At 38.7% G+C, this 18,171-nt stretch overlaps 1 protein-coding gene across 2 annotated transcripts in view; it reads right to left on the bottom strand.

Annotated features, from left to right (window-relative positions):
* Nucleotides 1–222: 222 nt before the first annotated feature.
* Nucleotides 223–18,171, bottom strand: part of xylt1 (xylosyltransferase I) — a 76,368-nt gene continuing 58,419 nt past the window's right edge. Inside the window, exons 8-12 of one of the 2 annotated variants that reach the window (XR_013196774.1) lie at nt 16,863–17,128; nt 14,375–14,570; nt 9,275–9,608; nt 1,596–5,284; nt 223–1,491 (exon numbers count right to left, since the gene is read on the bottom strand). Coding sequence is in view for 1 of the 2 variants with exons in the window: in XM_077212473.1 (XP_077068588.1) it covers nt 4,962–5,284; nt 9,275–9,608; nt 14,375–14,570; nt 16,863–17,128 (1,119 nt within the window). In the remaining variant the exon portion in view is untranslated. Of the gene's footprint in view, nt 5,285–9,274; nt 9,609–14,374; nt 14,571–16,862; nt 17,129–18,171 lie in introns of both variants that reach the window. The other variant, XM_077212473.1, reaches the window with a different exon arrangement.

The raw sequence follows: 18,171 nt of genomic DNA on the forward strand, positions 1-18,171 counted from the left end.
AGAGAGAGAGAGAGAGAGAGAGAGAGAGAGAGAGCAGAGCAGAGCACCAGATTCTCATCTCCACCCTCGTGTCTTGCAAAGGCGTAAAAAAGCAGCGCTCCGCATGTCAGCAGCTTTATCTACTGCTAATGTGACTGTCTTTAGAAGTAGGAGCCTCACAGAGATGGTTCTCCTGCTGTGTGTTATTGGTGTGATATTCATATCTGATGAGGAGAAATAAGATGACAGAGGACTTTTTTTTATTCAAAAATTCCGTATGAAGAAAAGAACAGCAAAACCGAAAGAACATTGATACAGAAGGCATTTACAACAGCAGTTTTTTGGTTTTGTGGAGAAATGAAAGATACAGAGATGACATGTTCAATGCTTACAGAAACAAAGGTTGGGAACAACAGCTAAGGCACAGAGGTCCCCCCCGAATGAAGAGTTTAAATAAATTGTGCAACAGTTGCTCAACAAAACATTCCAGCACAGAGAACAGCAATCTGGCATGAGATTCTCTGAAAGGCAAAAATGTTCGTTTAGAGCCGAACCACACACTCAGACTAGTACAGCCCTTCACAAACCTTTCACATGAACGTTTTGATGGTCTACAGTGCCACTCAACACACCAACACCTGACCCACTTTGATGCTTCTTTTTAAAAACAATGTTATTTACAATACTTTATGAACATCAGTCCAATATAAAATACTTTACATTGTCATTCCTACCAAAATAGCTATAGTACAGAAGAGATGTCTGAGTGATGTAGTAATAAATATCATTTTAATGTGAATGTTAGAATATACATTTCAAATTGGAAGTAATGTGAAAGAAAGAGGTATGTTGCTGTATTTGTGAGGTTAAATCCATCCATTACAGTGTTATTAACGGGATAATAATGAAACTTCTGTCATTATTTACAGATATTTTGTCTTTTTTTGGTCCGTACAATGAAAGTCAATGGGGTCCAATGTTGCTTCTAGCCCCATTGAATTTCATTGCATGGAGAAAAATAATATTTTTCAAAATATCTTCTTTTCTGCTCTAAAGTAAGACATGAGGGTGAGTAAATCATGACAGGATTAAAATTTTTGGCCTTTAAAGGTGAAGTGTCTTATTTGTGTAGCAACAAACACCTGCAAATATTATTTGGCGTGTTTGACTTCATGCGGTGCTGACCGATCAGTGTAAGAGTGATTCGAGAGCAATCGGCTGGCTTAATCTGCGCAGCTTCTCCGATGACGTGTTTCATGTTTATTCTGGCATCTTCAGTTACACTTATGCTCACAAATCCATGTTTTTTTTTAAATAATCTGACGACATGCCTCCATTTTTAACTCCTCTACCCGACAAACGAGAGTTGCCGTTTGCAGTCAAAGTCGAACACAACCTATTGTCTTAGGCCATGCCCCATCTCGCAATGTTCTGAAACAAGTAGCCCAGCCCCAAACTCACACCACTGCTTGAGCCAGAACCAGACATGTTGAACTGCACAAACAAACAGGGCTGTGTTTCCCAAATGTATCGTAAGCCTAAATTGATTGTAGGACAACAATGGTCTCTACGATCAACTTAGGCTTACGATGCTTTTGGGAAACACAGCCCAGAGCAGTTCTAGAAAAGCCAGTGTTTGCACTCATTGGGAAGCATTTGCACACTAAACTGGGATAGTAGAAAGTATGTTAAAATAAAAAAACAAAAAACAAAACACTTCACTTTTAAAAGTAAAATGGTTCTTAACATTAATATTCAACTATCCAGTGGCTGAATCCTCACATATCAACAAGCCAAGATTCTAAGTCAGAAGTCAATGAGATGTAAGTGAATAGAACATTACTTTTTAAGAATATCAAATAATTTGCACTTTCACACGTACAGTACGGATGTAACACCACTTAGACAAGCATTAGACGCTCTATTAAAAAATCTAAATAACAATGCATTCCAATTTCGCACCCCGTTGGGAACATATGAATGACAAGAGTGCTTTATTGAAAATTTAAGGTCGCATCCACCTTTGGATCACATGACAGCAATGACATTTCACTGTTTGCGCAGCCTGGGCGGGACGCCACCTCTCTGAGGACCAGATAACAATCAGATTGCATACAAAGTGATGGCTAGGCCAGGGTCACAGAGTCCCAGAGGAGACGCGCTCCTCAAATGAGAGAGCGCAACAAGCCACACTAGCCCAGTTTAAATATAGTGTCGTACACTTTCAATGTAGAAACATAAAAGGTTTGTAAAAACTGAGAAAATGTTGGTCCAATGCAAACTGTAGAGTCCAGCAAGCTTGCAATCTTCCTCACTAAAAATACATCTCAGTCAGATCTGAGAGGCCACCCTATCATTATTATGGGTGCAAGTAATCCGGACGGCCCGATCTGGAAAATGTGACATCCAAATGGCATACGTGCAGAAGAAAGCGGTTGAGGCATCCTCCAAGTTACTGAGCCCAGTATCTTTAGAAGCCATGTTGAAACTGCTCTGATGCTATACCAGCCAGTCCAACCGACGTCCATTTTTGTTCGTTTGAGCAATATATGGCAAATTACCAAACACTGACTCATATAAAAAGACTAGAATAAAGAAAATGAGAAGCAGAATGACTGGAATCTCAGTTCTTGAGGTCAATCCAGTTAGTTTCCTGCTCAAAGTTTATGAAACAGATGGACCTCAGGTGGAGGGGCGGGAAGGTCTTTACCAACGCCCGTATTAGTACCGCATCTTGTTTATAGTTGTAATATGATTGGGATGATAGCCTTTGTAAATAAAGGCAGCTTGTTTACAAAAGGTATTGAATGAGCTGCAAAAACAGCATATAGACATTAGTCATTGACTAAAAAAATATCTATTTCATTTATATAAACACGAATAAATAGCCAACTTACAAACCTCAGCTAACCAGTACCTTTGTTCAGGGGAAAGGAAAAAAAACTATGATAAAACAATAAAAAGAAAAAAGAAATTACATATTTTTTCATGGTGTGCCAGCACAGCTGGCACCTTCCATTTCAAGTTTCAAGATCCTGAAGGGGAAACAGCCTACAGATAAAACGACGCTTCAGACACTTCGCAAGCTACTCTAGACTCTCTCACTTCAAAAATTGTGGTCTGGTATCATGCAAGTTTCTATCGCTCCGCAGAACCCTATCCCAAAGTGATTCTACCAACTGAAAGAACCTTCAGTGAGTACTCTTATTTGATGCCCGATTAGAAATATTAGCCTACAGACAGAAACACAATTGGTTTATGATGTATGTTCTGTTGGCTAGACGGCAACTAATGTCTTTTAATTTACACTACTAACTTAATTGATAAGTTTGGGGTCATTATTTTTTTTTAAAGAAATTAATACTTTTATTCAGCACATTAAATTGATTTAAAAGCGACAGTAAACACCTTTATAATGCTTGTAAAGATTTCTATTACAAATAAATGCTGTTCTTTTGATCCTTCTATTCATTAAAATAACCCTGAATTTTTTTTTCAAGTTTTCCACAAAAATATCAGAAATGTTTCTTGAACAGCAAATCATCATATTAGAATGAACTCTGAAGGATCATGTGACAAAATACTGGAGCGAAAATTCAGCTATGACATCACAGTAATAAATTACATTTTAAAATATATTCAAAAAGTATAAACTTAAATGGTTATTTTCAACAATTCAATTATTTTTCTAATTATTTTTTAATCTGTAATAATATTTCACAATATTTCCATTTTTTTTAAACAAAATAGACTTCTTTCAAAAACATTAAAAAAAAATTCAACCCTAAATCAACCCCAAACTTTTGAATGGTAGTGTATATCGTGTAACACATTATATAACCAAAGCTGCAAATGCTCAAATTAAACATTTGCTGTTCTGTATTCAGTTAGCTTGCAAACTCTCCAGCATGCTAGCTCTGCATATCTCTGGCCTATAAGTCTTCTAGCATATTTCTGACTGATTAGCCTGGTAGGTTAGCCTACACTAGCTGATCAGTCTGTTATTTTAGCATACTATTACATTATTAGCCTGTCATCTTAGCATAATGCTAACCGACCACCCTGCTAGCCTAGCAAACATTCAACCACCAATTATTTGTACTATTTAATATTTGTAGCTACCACTTTGGGCTACTAGTATAACCAAAAAAATACCATTTTGATTATACAGAAGAGGATAGCGCGATATACTTTTGAACAGGCATTACAAACTGCTACCTCTCCGTCTCCAAAGGCAATAGGATTCTGTGGAGTTTGGCATCTTGCATGGCACTGGATCACCTCTTCTTGTCAAAAACTAAATTTTTATTCAAAACAGATGTTTTTCAACCAATAACTTATAACTAAAGAGGAGACTTTATTCGGGGTGTTTGAAGGCTTTAAATGCCTGTTTCACTGCATTTGATCCAGTGAAAAGCTTTTAAAAAGGGACATATTTTTCTGAAAACTAAAAGAAACCAGCAATGTTGTGCTAAACACAATTATATACGATCTGAAACACTGGTTTTTAATAAGGTTTAGGTTGAAAAACACATTCCATCATTCACGGTAGGTGCAAGTGTGTATGATTTGAAATAAAGAGGATTTCTATACAAACATCCCTTTTGGTCTTACAACCAGTGTTAAGGTCCTTTCTGTGCTTAATATCCCAATCCCAGCATTCAGCCGTAACACCTACACATAGGCATCACCTGCTGTGTCCAGTTGACAAAGATTCAATCACAGTAATTAAAATAAATAAAATGTAGAGAAGCCTGACAGCATTCCATCACTGGAGCACTCAGAGTTTGAGATAGCCAGAGGATGCACATCTTTAAATTAATCTTTAAAATCTTCCCAGCCTACACTTTCTTGGCCCGTGTCTTGCGTTTGAGAGAGGTCCCTTCTGCTTATATTCACACGAGCGATGCTGGAAAATAAATAATAAAAACAAAATGGCCTAAGAAACGAAAGGCGGCGAGTCTTCAGGGCAGTGAATGCTGCTACCTGATTCGTCCATTGGTTTTAGGTGGGCCCAGCTGGGACTTTGGGTCCGGGCTGAGAGAGCTCCACACCGTTTCCCTGCAAGTCTGCATGACTGGACAGCCACTGGGGCCTGTTGAACACACGTCCACAGCTGACCACACGTTGCCCAGTAGACTGTCCACCCAGTGCTCCAGCTCAGACCCCGTAAGCTCTGCGTTGTGCTCGGCTGCCTCGACCTGACCCAAGTGGACCGGGATGTTGAGGATGGGGTTCAGGCCGTGGAAACTCTGCTCCATATAGCTGTTCTTGGCAGGCCCGTTGTGCGTTCTTAAAGCATCCTCTGTGAGAGAGAAGAAAGTTTTTTTTTTCCATGAGTCGCACTTAATGCAAGCGAAGCAAAACTGGGATTATGACTGAATTTGCTGGAACGTTTTACATTTTTAGACATGAAAAATAAAGTACAGCCTTTCTGATTTCATTTTTTTGGGGGGAAAAAGGTGATGACTCAAGAAACATGTCTTTAGCTGTGAGAGGTGTCAGGATTAAACAATGCTGTTTATTATGGGAGCAATGAACTTTAAAACTTTGTTAACTAGGATAGGAGAAAGTATTTTAACATCCACATTAGCTTTGTTTTTTTGTGCTTAAAATGATCTGTCGTGTGGACAAGGTTGTTTTTGTGAGGGTAAAAATCTACTAAATACTAATAAAACAAGTTATTAGAATTAATTTATCATCACATCAGTAGCAGTATTAGTATCAGTGATACTGGCCTTCATTCATAAAAAGATGTTTAAACAAGTGTTTAAAATATACTGACTTTATGTTGTTACATAAGTGTTTTAAAAACAGTGTTTTTAATTACGATTGATCACAGAATCTTTTTTTATTAATCTAGTTCATTTGTTATCGATTGACAGCAGTATATTATTTATATACTATTATAGTATTTTAAATTAGCTTTTATTTTCATATCAATTTTCATTTTAATTTTAGTTTAAGTTTTGATAATTATGTGCTTTTATTTTAAATGTTCAGAGAAAATGCATTCAACTGATCAAAATTTAAATTTTGTCTGAATCTTTCAGACTATTTCTAAGAAAGATGAAAAAAGATGATAACTCAAGGACTCTCCAGACACATGATGCCTTATGTTGTAACTTAACATCTACGGCTTAGTATAAAAGAGCAGTTTCAGTTTTAATACATAAAACTGTGGAGTGCACACTCTACAACCCGGTTCCTCAGAGACGTCGGATTCAGTGGCCAAGAGTTGCGTCGTACAGTAAAGAACTTATCTGAAGCAGCAGAAAGGAGCAGCAACTGGCTGTGGTTGAGACGGAAAGATTCTAGCTGGCTGTGTACAGGCCGCCATGCTACGGTTTCGTAGAATTCTCGAAAACTTGAAAGGTCTGTTGGTTTATTTGTATAGGTTGTATAGTATTTACAGTCATTACGTTCCTGTGTATATTGCGTGAATGACGGGTGGTTGGGCAGATATTGTGTTTTGCGGTAGGTGGTATGCCATACGGAACCGTTGCCACTGAAACTGCATATTAACGCACCAGTGGGGCTCGACAGCCTTAGTCAAACGGGTTGGCGCGTATGGTTGGGTTGCGGAGAGATTGTGAGATTGTGGTTAGGTCTCAGCAGCAACTGTTGGTTTATTTGTATAGGTTGCATAGTATTTACAGTCATTACGTTCCTGTATATATTGCGTGAATGACGGGTGGTTGGGCAGATATTGTGTTTTGTGGTAGGTGGTATGCCATACGGAACCGTTGCCACTGAAACTGCATATTAACGCACCAGTGGGGCTCGACAGCCTTAGTCAAACGGGTTGGCGCGTATGGTTGGGTTGCGGAGAGATTGTGAGATTGTGGTTAGGTCTCAGCAGCAAGAGGGAAGTAGAGGTCAGTAAGCTGGGCTGAGTTGAGTGGGGGACGGAGGGGGTGACTCTGGGACGCCAGAGTCACTGTCGAGCCCTCTTGAGGTGTCGTGGGCTAGTCGACGAAACACTGAGGACGGAAGGTGCCCACTTGAAGACCCTAGAGATGTTCCCTACTCCGCTCAATCCAGAGGGTTGTTATGGGGGGACCGCACTGTGGTTGCAGCCGTTGTGTGTGCTGACGCGCAATACACTGTATTAACACCAGACAGAAAATTCACGTCACCAGATGGAAAGAATGGATGGAGAAGCATAGGTTACTGTAAAGCTACGTCTTAGTTGGTGATTATCTTGGCGAAAGCCGAGCATGAAGTTTTAACATCTACTCTCGTGTAATGGAAATCATTAGTCTCTTTTTGAGGGATGAGATAAAACTGTGCAGCTGGGATTTTACAAAATCTCTATCAAAATGGCATTAAAAATCTATAATTTTTATTTAAATATTAAATAATGTACATCTTCCCATTTAAACTAGACCACGAGCTTGCAGTATATCCAACATCTAAAAACGGCTCATTTAGCTGTGAGGAAGGACACATCGGCCCTGGAGGTAAAGCTGCAAATTCCTCAGGCTCCTCACACTTCTCTCTCCAGCCGCCCTTCACAGATCGCCCTCTGTGTCTCTTCCTGACCCCTCTCTCCAGGATCCCCCACCTCTGCCTTCCCAGTTCCTCTCCTCCCTTCTATAACATTCCATTTCACACTCGCCAGGAAGTGCGTGGACAGGCAAGCATCGTTGCTTACAGCGTAAACACACTCCATAAACTTTTATTAGCTGAGGGTGCAGAAGCACGGCAAGCGAAAAGATTCGGTGCCTGTCGTAGACATTAATCATAGGACAGTCTGGTAAATCATGTGCGTTTATCACCCGCCCATTCCCACAACACATGCACGTCGAGCCGCAATCACAACCTCTCCCTCATTAGGAGCGTTTTGAGGACAGATCCGCTGATGACCGCACACCATGCTTAGTATTTCAAAATGTCCCCTAATGGGCCAGAGATACCAATCGTGGCCCCTGCACAGTAATCTTTTTGAGTTTATTTCAATGAAAGGTGACCCGGTGTGGTGTATTACTCATTCGTGACTGTGAGCTGGGACTATTTATAGGCAACCCAGGCACATAGCTAGATGTGAAGGGAGAAAGTGCCTTTGAAAGCAGGGGGTGGGATGACCTGAAAGGTTGAGGCAGTTTAATATACAGTGTACCATAGTGTCAGACTATGGTCTTCAAAAAGAGCACGCAAAACGCCAGAGGATTAGTCATTACATCTGGAGGAAGGAGCGTTTTTTCGTTCTGTTTTAAATATATATGAGCTTTCGAGAACACATAAATCAAAGCTTCAAATGTAGAGTATTTTGAACTGCATTTTCTCAAGTGATATGCTATGCTAAGATAGGCGTTTTGCACATTGGAAAATGTGAAGTATTTCACATTTTTTCAGCTATGAGTAAAAAAAAAGAAAAAAAAAAAGAGAAATTATTTTAACATCCACATTAGCTTAGGGGCTGATTACACCTGGTCACTTTATGCATCTTCTCTGAACGGATTGCTATCGGATCATTAAAAGACCAAGTGTAAATGCCCTCTGAAATGCTTTCGAGACTTATTGAAATCCGATCACTCAAACCACTTCAGGAGGTGGTTTGAGACGCATTCCGAACGAAACTGAACAATTATAGATGGATCTAATTCTTGAAACCACATATTTTTTCACATCACATTTTTTCTCTTACTGAAATCTTTGATCTTGAAATTAGCTGATGATAAACAAAATCCAGTGCATATCTGTTGCCTTCACTAACGTGAACTCCATTGAATTTGCATATAGCACGGGCCTTGAAGATCGGGTTTATAATTGTTTTGGGGAGATATTTATGTGATCAAGTGTAAATGGAGTTTCAGTTTAAGTTCCAGTATTTTTGTTATGTGCTTTTACTATTTTTTAAAAAAATATTTTATTTAGCTTCATTTTAGTTCAAATAAAATGTTTAGTTCAAAAAACATTTCCAAGGTTATATTTTTAATTGTTGTTTTAGTTTTTGAAGTGAATGTTTTTCAATCTGATATTTATATATTTTATTTTTTTCATTTCAGCTTTATTTTAAGTAATGCAAATCAGTTTTAGTAAACAAAAACAACATTTGTGTAAACAGTAGCATTTAGAAGTTTGATTTAATTATTTTAGGCAATTGTTCGTTCAAATGGTTAAAAAAAGAAGGTTGACTTCTTTTTTTTTGTAAAATGTTGTTTATCACCATGCTTTCAATTAAGTTATACAAGTTCTATCAAACTGTACTGGTTATAATTCCGAAATATTTTCTACATAACAAAAGAAAAGCTCTTACTTTGTGAATCAATGTATACAGTGTAACTCTCACCTTGGCGTATAGGCAGGTGTTTGTGGTGGGTAAGGGGAGTGATGAGAAAGCGTGTCTCTGCCACAGGGCTCCAGCGATGCAGCACACGTACGGTCCACATGCCGGGCCGCAGGGGAAGGTTCAGCGGAGGCCTGTAGTGTGTGAATTCAGCACTGGCGTCGATCAGGATATCGTAGGTGGCAGCGATGACATTGGTGGGGTCAATCCACACCACAGTCACAGTCACATTTGACCCTTTCCCCCATTTCTGCACTCCCACAGGCTCGTCCATGGGTCCCATCAATTTCCCAAAGTTCCGAAATATCCTTTCCTTAGCATCCCAGTCTGTTCCAATCTGATGTATGAGAGAAAAGACAAAGAACAGATATATGACATTTAAACTGATAAGAAAGTCAAGAGAAGTAACCTAATGTACCCCAACAGTCTCATCAGTTAGACTCATGTACCCCTCTTGACAAGCCAGATATGTGTTCCCATTCTCTCCATACATCATTTAACATCGAAATGAATGGTAATAAAGTCCCTTTTAAATAATTAATCAAACAATTTATACGGTGGGTGAACAGCAGATCAAGGAACTCATATAATCCCATACACTACTGTTTAAATGTTTGGGGTCAGTAAGATTTTTTACAAATATTTTTGGAAGAAGTCTCTTATGCTCATCAAGGCTCCATTATTTTGATCAGAAATACAGTAAAACCAGTAATAGTGTGGAATATTATTGATTTAAAATAACTGTTGTTTATATATATTTAAAAGTGTAATTTATTCCTGTGATAACAAAGCTGAATTTTCAGCATCACTACTCCAGTCTTCAGTGTCACATATCAATATGCGGATTTGCTGCTCAAGAAACATTTCTTATTCTCAATGTCGAAACTGTTTTTTCAGGATTCTTTGATGAAAGAGAAATCTTTTGTAACATAAGAAAATGTCTTTAATGTCACTTATGAATCATTTTATGCATTTGCTAAAAAAATGTATTAATTTCATTAAAAAAGTGTTTGTTTTCTTTAATAAGGAACTGAAAAATCATCTTAAATTGAAAAAATAAATTATATTCTTATATAAATATATTATAATTGGTTTGATATTATTGTATATTATTCTATTACATTTATCATAAAATGTTATGGTTTAAAACTGTTTTCAACATGTTTTCATAGGTTTAAGCGAAATCTTTCCAAGGACCCCGTGGAACCTGCCAGCATACTACTACCCCTTGGGGTCCATATACCCCTGGTTGGGAATCACTGATCTAGAGAAAAGTTGGAGAGTAAGAAACACTAAGAGTGAAGACGAATGAGTACGAGAATGAGAAAGAAGGCAAGTGAGAGAGGATGAGAACAGACTCCCAGGGCTCGGAGACAGTGTGTGTCGCTCTTGATGCAGAGATGTGTCAGTTCACCCCCTCCAGACACTGCACAGACATTCATTGGTATGGAAGCTGAGCAAACTTTCTGTTTCCTTGAAATTCAGTCCCCTAAGAAACCAGAGTAACGGGATGCCTGAGCACTGTACCAGAGGCTCCCTAAGAGAGGCGCACAGACGGATATACAGCCAAATGAATTGCACAAGATCCCATCGTAAGTAGACAGATGGCACCAATTGGGACCGCCAGTACCAGCTGAGATGAGCATAATTGCATCAAACGATCAGCAGTGCCCAGTGTAATGTTTCTCCCACTGTGAGGTAATTTGACTTGTGGGATTGGGGGAGGTGGTGGCTTAAAGCCATCAAACGCTAGCTGCCTCCAGTCACTCTCTGAAACTACATCACTACCGAGGACGTGACCGACAGCAGGAGTCTCTTTACGGTTGACCAGCCCCATATCCCTCCCCGGCCGTGCCCGTACCTCAGCAAAACACGGCAAATCAATTTGATCATTCTGTTTGGAAGACGCCTAAGACCCAGCTGGACTTGGTTTAAGCACTTTACAGCTCTGCTGTCTTGTCTATGGATCAGAGTTTCCGCTATAAAAAAATGGTGCCGGTTCAAGTGACCGGCAGATGTTTCGTTTTACGGACATTTTGATGATATGCCGGTCAAATATCGCCTCTTAATTAGTCAAGTTGAGGAAAACTGGAGGCAGTCTATGTAACTTAAAAAAAATGACATAATCAGGCCGTATAGAATGCAACATGTTGTTATTATTAGCTTAACCTTCAAATAGACGGAAAAAAACATGAACGTCTGATTGGCGTCAATCAACGCCAATTGTTTTTTACTATGGTTTCACACACATTCACTTTTTGAAACATTGAGGCACGGTGTACCTAATAAATAAAACATCTCCAGTTAACTAGCAGATTATTAATTTAGTTCGCTATTAAATAAGAGATCTAGCGCTAAAATCTGTTGTTTTTGAAATCAAGCTGAGCGCTCGTGTCCGCTGCTATCAGTTGCATGGACGACGCGCTGCGCGAGTTGCGCAATCTTCACTCGGACGCGCGGTTCAATCTATCACCGTTGAGGAGACTCTCTATTCATTCTGGTGAAATCACAAAATAAAATGCACACAAACGTGTCCCTGCTTGATATAGACTGTAACCATGCACTGATGAACATATGCTATTCAGTTTTGATGAGAGAAAAAATACGCTATAATGAGATGTTCCTGATTCACCATCGTCTGGCCTCTGAAAAAAGTTTTTAAAAGGTTAGTTCACCCAAAAATGAAAATTATGTCATTAATGACTCACCCTCATGTCGTTCCAAGCCCGTAAGACCTCCGTTCATCTTCGGAACACAGTTTAAGATATTTTAGATTCAGTCCGAGAGCTTTTTGTCCCTCCATTGAAAATCTATGTACGGTATACTGTCCTTGTCCAGAAAGGAAATAAAGACATCATCAAAGTAGTCCATGTGACCTCAGTGGGTTAGTTAGAATTTTTTGAAGCATCGAAAATACATTTTGTTCCAAAAATAACAAAAACGATGACTTTATTCAGCATTGTATTCTCTTCCGGTTCTGTTGTCAATCCGTGTTCACGAGGCCAGTGACGCTGCTGACGTAAGGCGCTGCTGACGTCTTATCTGGTGCGTCCGTGTATTCGGGTTCAAATAAATATGTCTGGTTAAAAAAAATGCAAGTCTTCCCCTGTGTCGAAATCCTTACACATGTTTGCAAAGATTGTTTTGTTTACAGCGTGCGTCTCCCTCAGACTGTAAACGAAGCTCGGGCGCACCAGATAACACGTCAGCTCGTCTTACGTCAGCGGACTCATGAACGCGGATTGACAACAGAACCGGAAGAGAATACAATGCTGAATAAAGTCGTAGTTTTTTTAATTTTTGGAACAAAATGTATTTTCGATGCTTCAAAAAATTCTAACTAACCCACTGAGGTCACATGGACTACTTTGATGATGTCTTTATTTCCTTTCTGGACAAGGACAGTATACCGTACATAGATTTTCAATGGAGGGAAAAAAAGCTCTCGGACTGAATCTAAAATATCTTAAACTGTGTTCCGAAGAAGAACGGAGGTCTTACGGGCTTGGAACGACATGAGGGTGAGTCATTAATGACATCATTTTCATTTTTGGGTGAACTAACCCTTTAAGGCTAGTCTGCCTGGGCCTGGCCATATTTGAAACGTTTCACTCAATCGTTCGTTGTTTAGGTCTATATTACAGCCGTTTTAGGCGTGCGCTTTATTTGAAATGCAGCATGCGATGTGGTTTCATAACTTTAAAACAGAGCCTGTTCCTTTATATTTATAACACAGCCAAGTTCGGTGTATTTTTGCTTTATACATTTTAGGCTTATTCTCAAATTCAGATTGTGTTAGGGGGGCGGGATTAATAGGCAATTTTAATCGGACAATTTGACCGGAGAAATTTAATTTTGTCGGACATTTCATTTTTTTCCCGGCCAATGTCTGGTAATTACCGGACAACGGAAACCCTGCTATGGGTGTTCCCCTAAAGGATGGATGATGGGTACTATAATGCTTTTAGGAAGTGATGTCCAGGCAGACTCTAACATTAACTTTTTGCTACACTGATGAAATTAGAAAGTTACTAGCCATAAATGTGTATATATAATATATATGATATATATTTAGGGGTTAATCATTTTTCTTTAATTGTTTTTTAAAGAAGTGTCTTATGCTCAGCAAGGCTGCATTTATTTAATCAAACATACTGTAAAAACAGTAATATTGTGAAATAATATTCCACCTTAAATTAACAGTTGTCTAATCCAATATATTTTAAAATGTCATTCATTATTGTAATGGCAAAGCTAAGGTTTCAACAGCCATTACTCGTGTCTTCAAAATAAATAAAAACATATCTGAGAAATTAAATGCATCACAAAACAAATAATATTTCTGATATGGATTATTATTCACAATATTATAATTTAAATATATTTTAATTTAACATATAGTAAATTGAATGTACACCTTTGATTTAAATCAGTTATGCCAGGGAAGAGAAAAGGAAAGGAAGATTATAATTTTTTTCATTTCAACAGTATATTTAAAAACAAACAAACAAACATATTAGCTAGGTATAGATCTTCATATCCTGTTTTAAGTCATCTATATGCATCTAACTGTAGTGTCTGGAGCTGAACATGTACCCTTGGCTTCCAACAGATAAACTGAGGGCAGTTCAGCGTGAAGTCATTATTTTATCCCCATACTCGTGGCAGACAAATCACTGATTATGCCAAAGGGCAAGATGACAGGTATGGCACTGCCTGACAGCTAAATCAATGAAGAACGTCTGAATTATTGGTTGTTTAACGGAGTATGTCAAGCGCAATGTGCAGCAGTGTAAGATTGCCAATAATATTCGGAGGTCAATATTCTTAGCAATGCATACATTCTGAGGGTAGTGTGGGGGCGATTCTGCACCTACAGACTGCCAGGACATTTTTACTGCAGTGAGCCCGAACGAAATAAGCATTGTCTTAAAACTTTTATTCATGAACAACAGCATGACAACAGTTAGTTCATAAATAAAAATGACCAACAGAGGACACATAAATGTGCTACCCAACAGCCGTTAGCTACTATAGTATACAAAAATGCTTCATCTCCAGTGTGTGTGTGTGTGTATTGTATGTGGCTGTGAGTTTACTAACCTCTGCAAACTGCAGTCGGTTGAAGGTATTGGGTGGATTGGTGAACTTGAAAAACTGTTTGGGCATGAGCCAGGTCTCCAGGGTTTCCAGTTTGCTTGTTGCCAGGTTTGTGGCGTGATGCCTGACCAGGTATCCCTGGAACTCATCAGACAGGAAGTAGATGTGGACAGACACAGGATGTCCCATGGCATAATACCTACAGGCAGAAAACACGTCATTCTGAAATAATAATAATAATAATAATAAAAATTCACAATCTTTACATGTAGGGTTCAAAACTGACTTTTTGGCACACCTGCCAAGGCATCTTCATTACGGATTTTTTCAATATTTCTCACTGGCCATGATATAAATAAAAGTATTTTGCATTATATTTATTTGAAAATATATATATTTGTCCCTGATGTATTTGTTTTGGTAGCTTAACATGAAGAATGTTCCACATTATATATTCCCACATAAATTAATGTAACATATAAAAAAATATTTTTGAAAGCAAGAATGCATTAAATTGATCAAAACGGCAAAGAGATTAATAATGTTAGCTGAGAAGGAAATAGCCACTCCAAGCCAACAGAAAGCAAATTCTAGCCATTTGCTGATGTTTTTTAATGAAAGAAATTAATAATTTTATTCAGCAAGGACACATTACACTGATCAAAAGTGACAGTAAAGACTTTTACAATGTTACAAAAGATTTCTATTTCAAATAAATGCCCTTCTTTTTGCAATGCAGGACTTTATTAAGACCAATTATTTGACTAGTAATTGTCTTTGATTTAAATTCAAGTTTCTTAGGGCTTCGGACACACCGTAAGCCCTTTAAAAACATGAAAAAAAATCTGAGCAACAGAACCAATAATGTTGTATTCTGAGCAAAGTTTATTTGGGTTGTGGAGAGGCGAGTGAAGTGCTGGGCCGAGAGACACTGAGACAGACAGACAGAAGGAGGAGCAGCAGGAGCTGATAGAGACGCAGGCGTTCATGCGGAGCGGATGGCTGCTCTCGCAGTGATCTCCACCCTGAGCTCCGTCGCCGTGCTCTCATCAGTATTCTAGCACAGGCTGGAGGTGCTCCATCCCAGCACCGCTCGCCTGACAAGCAGAACAGCAAATATTTACACCGGTGCGGCAGCCCTCCCCCTCCTCCTCCGTCCGCTGTCACCGCAGGAGGTGGGCAGCATGCAGGGACTAACAGAGCAGCTATTCAAGCGGCCCACCTCTGCCTCTCACCGCTAATGTCACAGAGGGCTGCAAAAAAACAGAGCTCTCCCTCACTCACGGACCCTGAGCGCCACCACCCAACCCCCACGACCAGCAACAACCTCCTCCTTGTCCCTGATGAGTCCCTCTGCAGGGTCCAAATACTTTGGCTCTCTTGTCAGAATCGCACAGAAAGAGCAGCGACGCCAGGCATTACTGCACTGATAAACACATAAACACAGCAGCCAGACTGACAAACACAGCCCCTTGTCCTCTCTCGGCTCTATCTCGGTAATGACAGATGTTTGGACAGCTGAGGAACTTCAGATCTGCAGCAAGTGAGATCAAACAAAGCTGCGCTTCCCTCGGCAGACAGCACAAATGAGTGTGCACTTATTTAGCTTTCAGAATATCCAAAATGCCAATATACATATACGGTTTCAAACAAAACATTTATAATGAAAAATCTACACTAACAAAAACAGAGACACAAATGTTCAGAAAAAATTCACTTGAAAACGATATCATCATAAGCAACATATACTGTTATTATATATATTACCAAGTTATAAGTCTAAATTATTTAGAGCAGTCAAAATTTATCAAAACAGTAAATTTATTAAAATTAAATATATTTATTTAAATATCAATCAAATGTAGGCTGTGTGCACATGGTATTTGGAATCCTCCACTGGTATTTTGCAGTATTAATATTATCGATTAATTGATCTATAATTTTAAATTACTACAATTTTAAAAATTCTTGAATTTACTTCTTTTTTTTTTACATCAAAGGTTCTGTATCTAATCAAACTCTGTAATTTTGGTGTAAATTTGGTGCTGTAAGACCAGCCAAATGAGCCAAATGCTCTCTTGAAATCTTTGAAAACCATGAATAAACTACTGAAGGTAAAATAAAATAAATTACAACCCAAACCATATTAAAAAACTTGAAATGAGGATAAACGGTTTATGTCGACTATAATTATTGGTTGCCAAGCACAAAATCATCAACATTCATTATTGTTTGATAACCAATTTTGGATGCGTTTGGTCATCTCATAATCTCCAAAGTAAAATGTGGGTTCAGAAGCAAACCCACTGATTTACGAAAATGTGCCGCTCGTTGCCATACAACAAAAGTCAATGGGATCCTGAAATTTTCAAACTTAAAAAAAAAAAGGTTAAAACAACTTTAAAGTAGTTAAATCACAATGCAGAAAATTGTGTTAACTAATTTTGTGCTACAGTTAAAGAACGAAAAAAAAAAAGTACTGAGTACTGACCTGCAGCTGTTGTCATTGGTGTCACCCTGTAACGAGTTGCCAGTTCGTGCCAGACCCAATCGGGCGAAGGCATGATAGTAAGTGAGATGTGCGTCAGACAGGCTGTGAATACCATCCTCTTCATCAAAAACATTCTCCCAGTAGGCCTTGAGACCCGGCATGCCCTGCGGCACACTTCCGAACAGGAAGACATCCAGCTGGTTTACTATCTCTTGATTTACACTGGCTTCAAACTTCCTCGCAAAGAATGTGGGCCTGGTGGTTTGCTGATGGATACAAAGACAGAGAGAGAAAGAAAGAGAGCATGAGCGTGAAGACAAAGAGACACTGATAGACAAGACAGCCTGCTGAGATTTTAGAAACAGGAAGAGAAAGAGAGATAGTGACAGAGCGAAGAGACTGAAAACTGAAAAGTGTGGCACATCATCCAGTATGATGTGCTAGATGGGGGAAAAAGCTAAAAGAATCAGAGACAAATTCTCAAGAGATAATTAACACCAAAAATCAAAATCAAAGTGTCATATGTCTGGTATGAAACGGTGGTGTTGCTTATTATTCACATCCAACTTGGCTCCCCGCAGACTAACACGTGTAACTTAAGAAAGATAAGAAGAGGGACAACATCTGAGAAGAACCAAAGAGATCAAAAATCTTTATGCAAGAAATAGCTTTCAGGTGACAGCAGACCCCTGTCAGACATCTTTCAAGAGACCAACCTAGAAGATGGAAAAATCAAAACAAACCTCGAAAGGAATGAAAATTCCCCCAAATTTAAGATTCTGTCATCATTTACTCATTTCCATGTTGTTTCAAACCTGTATGACTTTCTTTATTCCATGCAACAATAAAGGAAAAATTCAGAAGTATCGGAACTAATCATTTAGACTGGTAGTTGTATACCAACTGATTTATTGGAACGAGCCGATTCAAAAGAATGATGCATAAACAATTCATTCATCGCAACTTGTGAACCTAATTTTTTTTTAATTGCATTTGTGTTCCACAAAAGAAAGAAAGTCATTACTTTTTTTTTTTAATGAATTTAAATTTTTAGGTGAAATATCCCTTTAAATAGTATTCAGTAATTTTGTTCTTTTTAAACAGTTAAAGGCGGCAAAAATGTGAGGAATTTTTTATTTATAAAAGTGATTTGAAGAGGCAAGTCCGGGAAGCTCGTTCATATGGTTTGGGCCTTTATAGGGTGAGGGGTGAGAAATCCTCGGATAAAAACTGAAGTGTCATGACACATTTCAAGCCTCCCTTCTTCTCCCATTGTCCTTTTTCTTCAGAGCTGTCTCTGAGAAAGGAG

The sequence above is a fragment of the Siphateles boraxobius genome, unplaced genomic scaffold, assembly GCF_051911475.1.
Source record: "Siphateles boraxobius isolate OS27281-9 unplaced genomic scaffold, OSU_SipBor_1 66, whole genome shotgun sequence".
Classification (NCBI taxonomy): domain Eukaryota; kingdom Metazoa; phylum Chordata; class Actinopteri; order Cypriniformes; family Leuciscidae; genus Siphateles; species Siphateles boraxobius.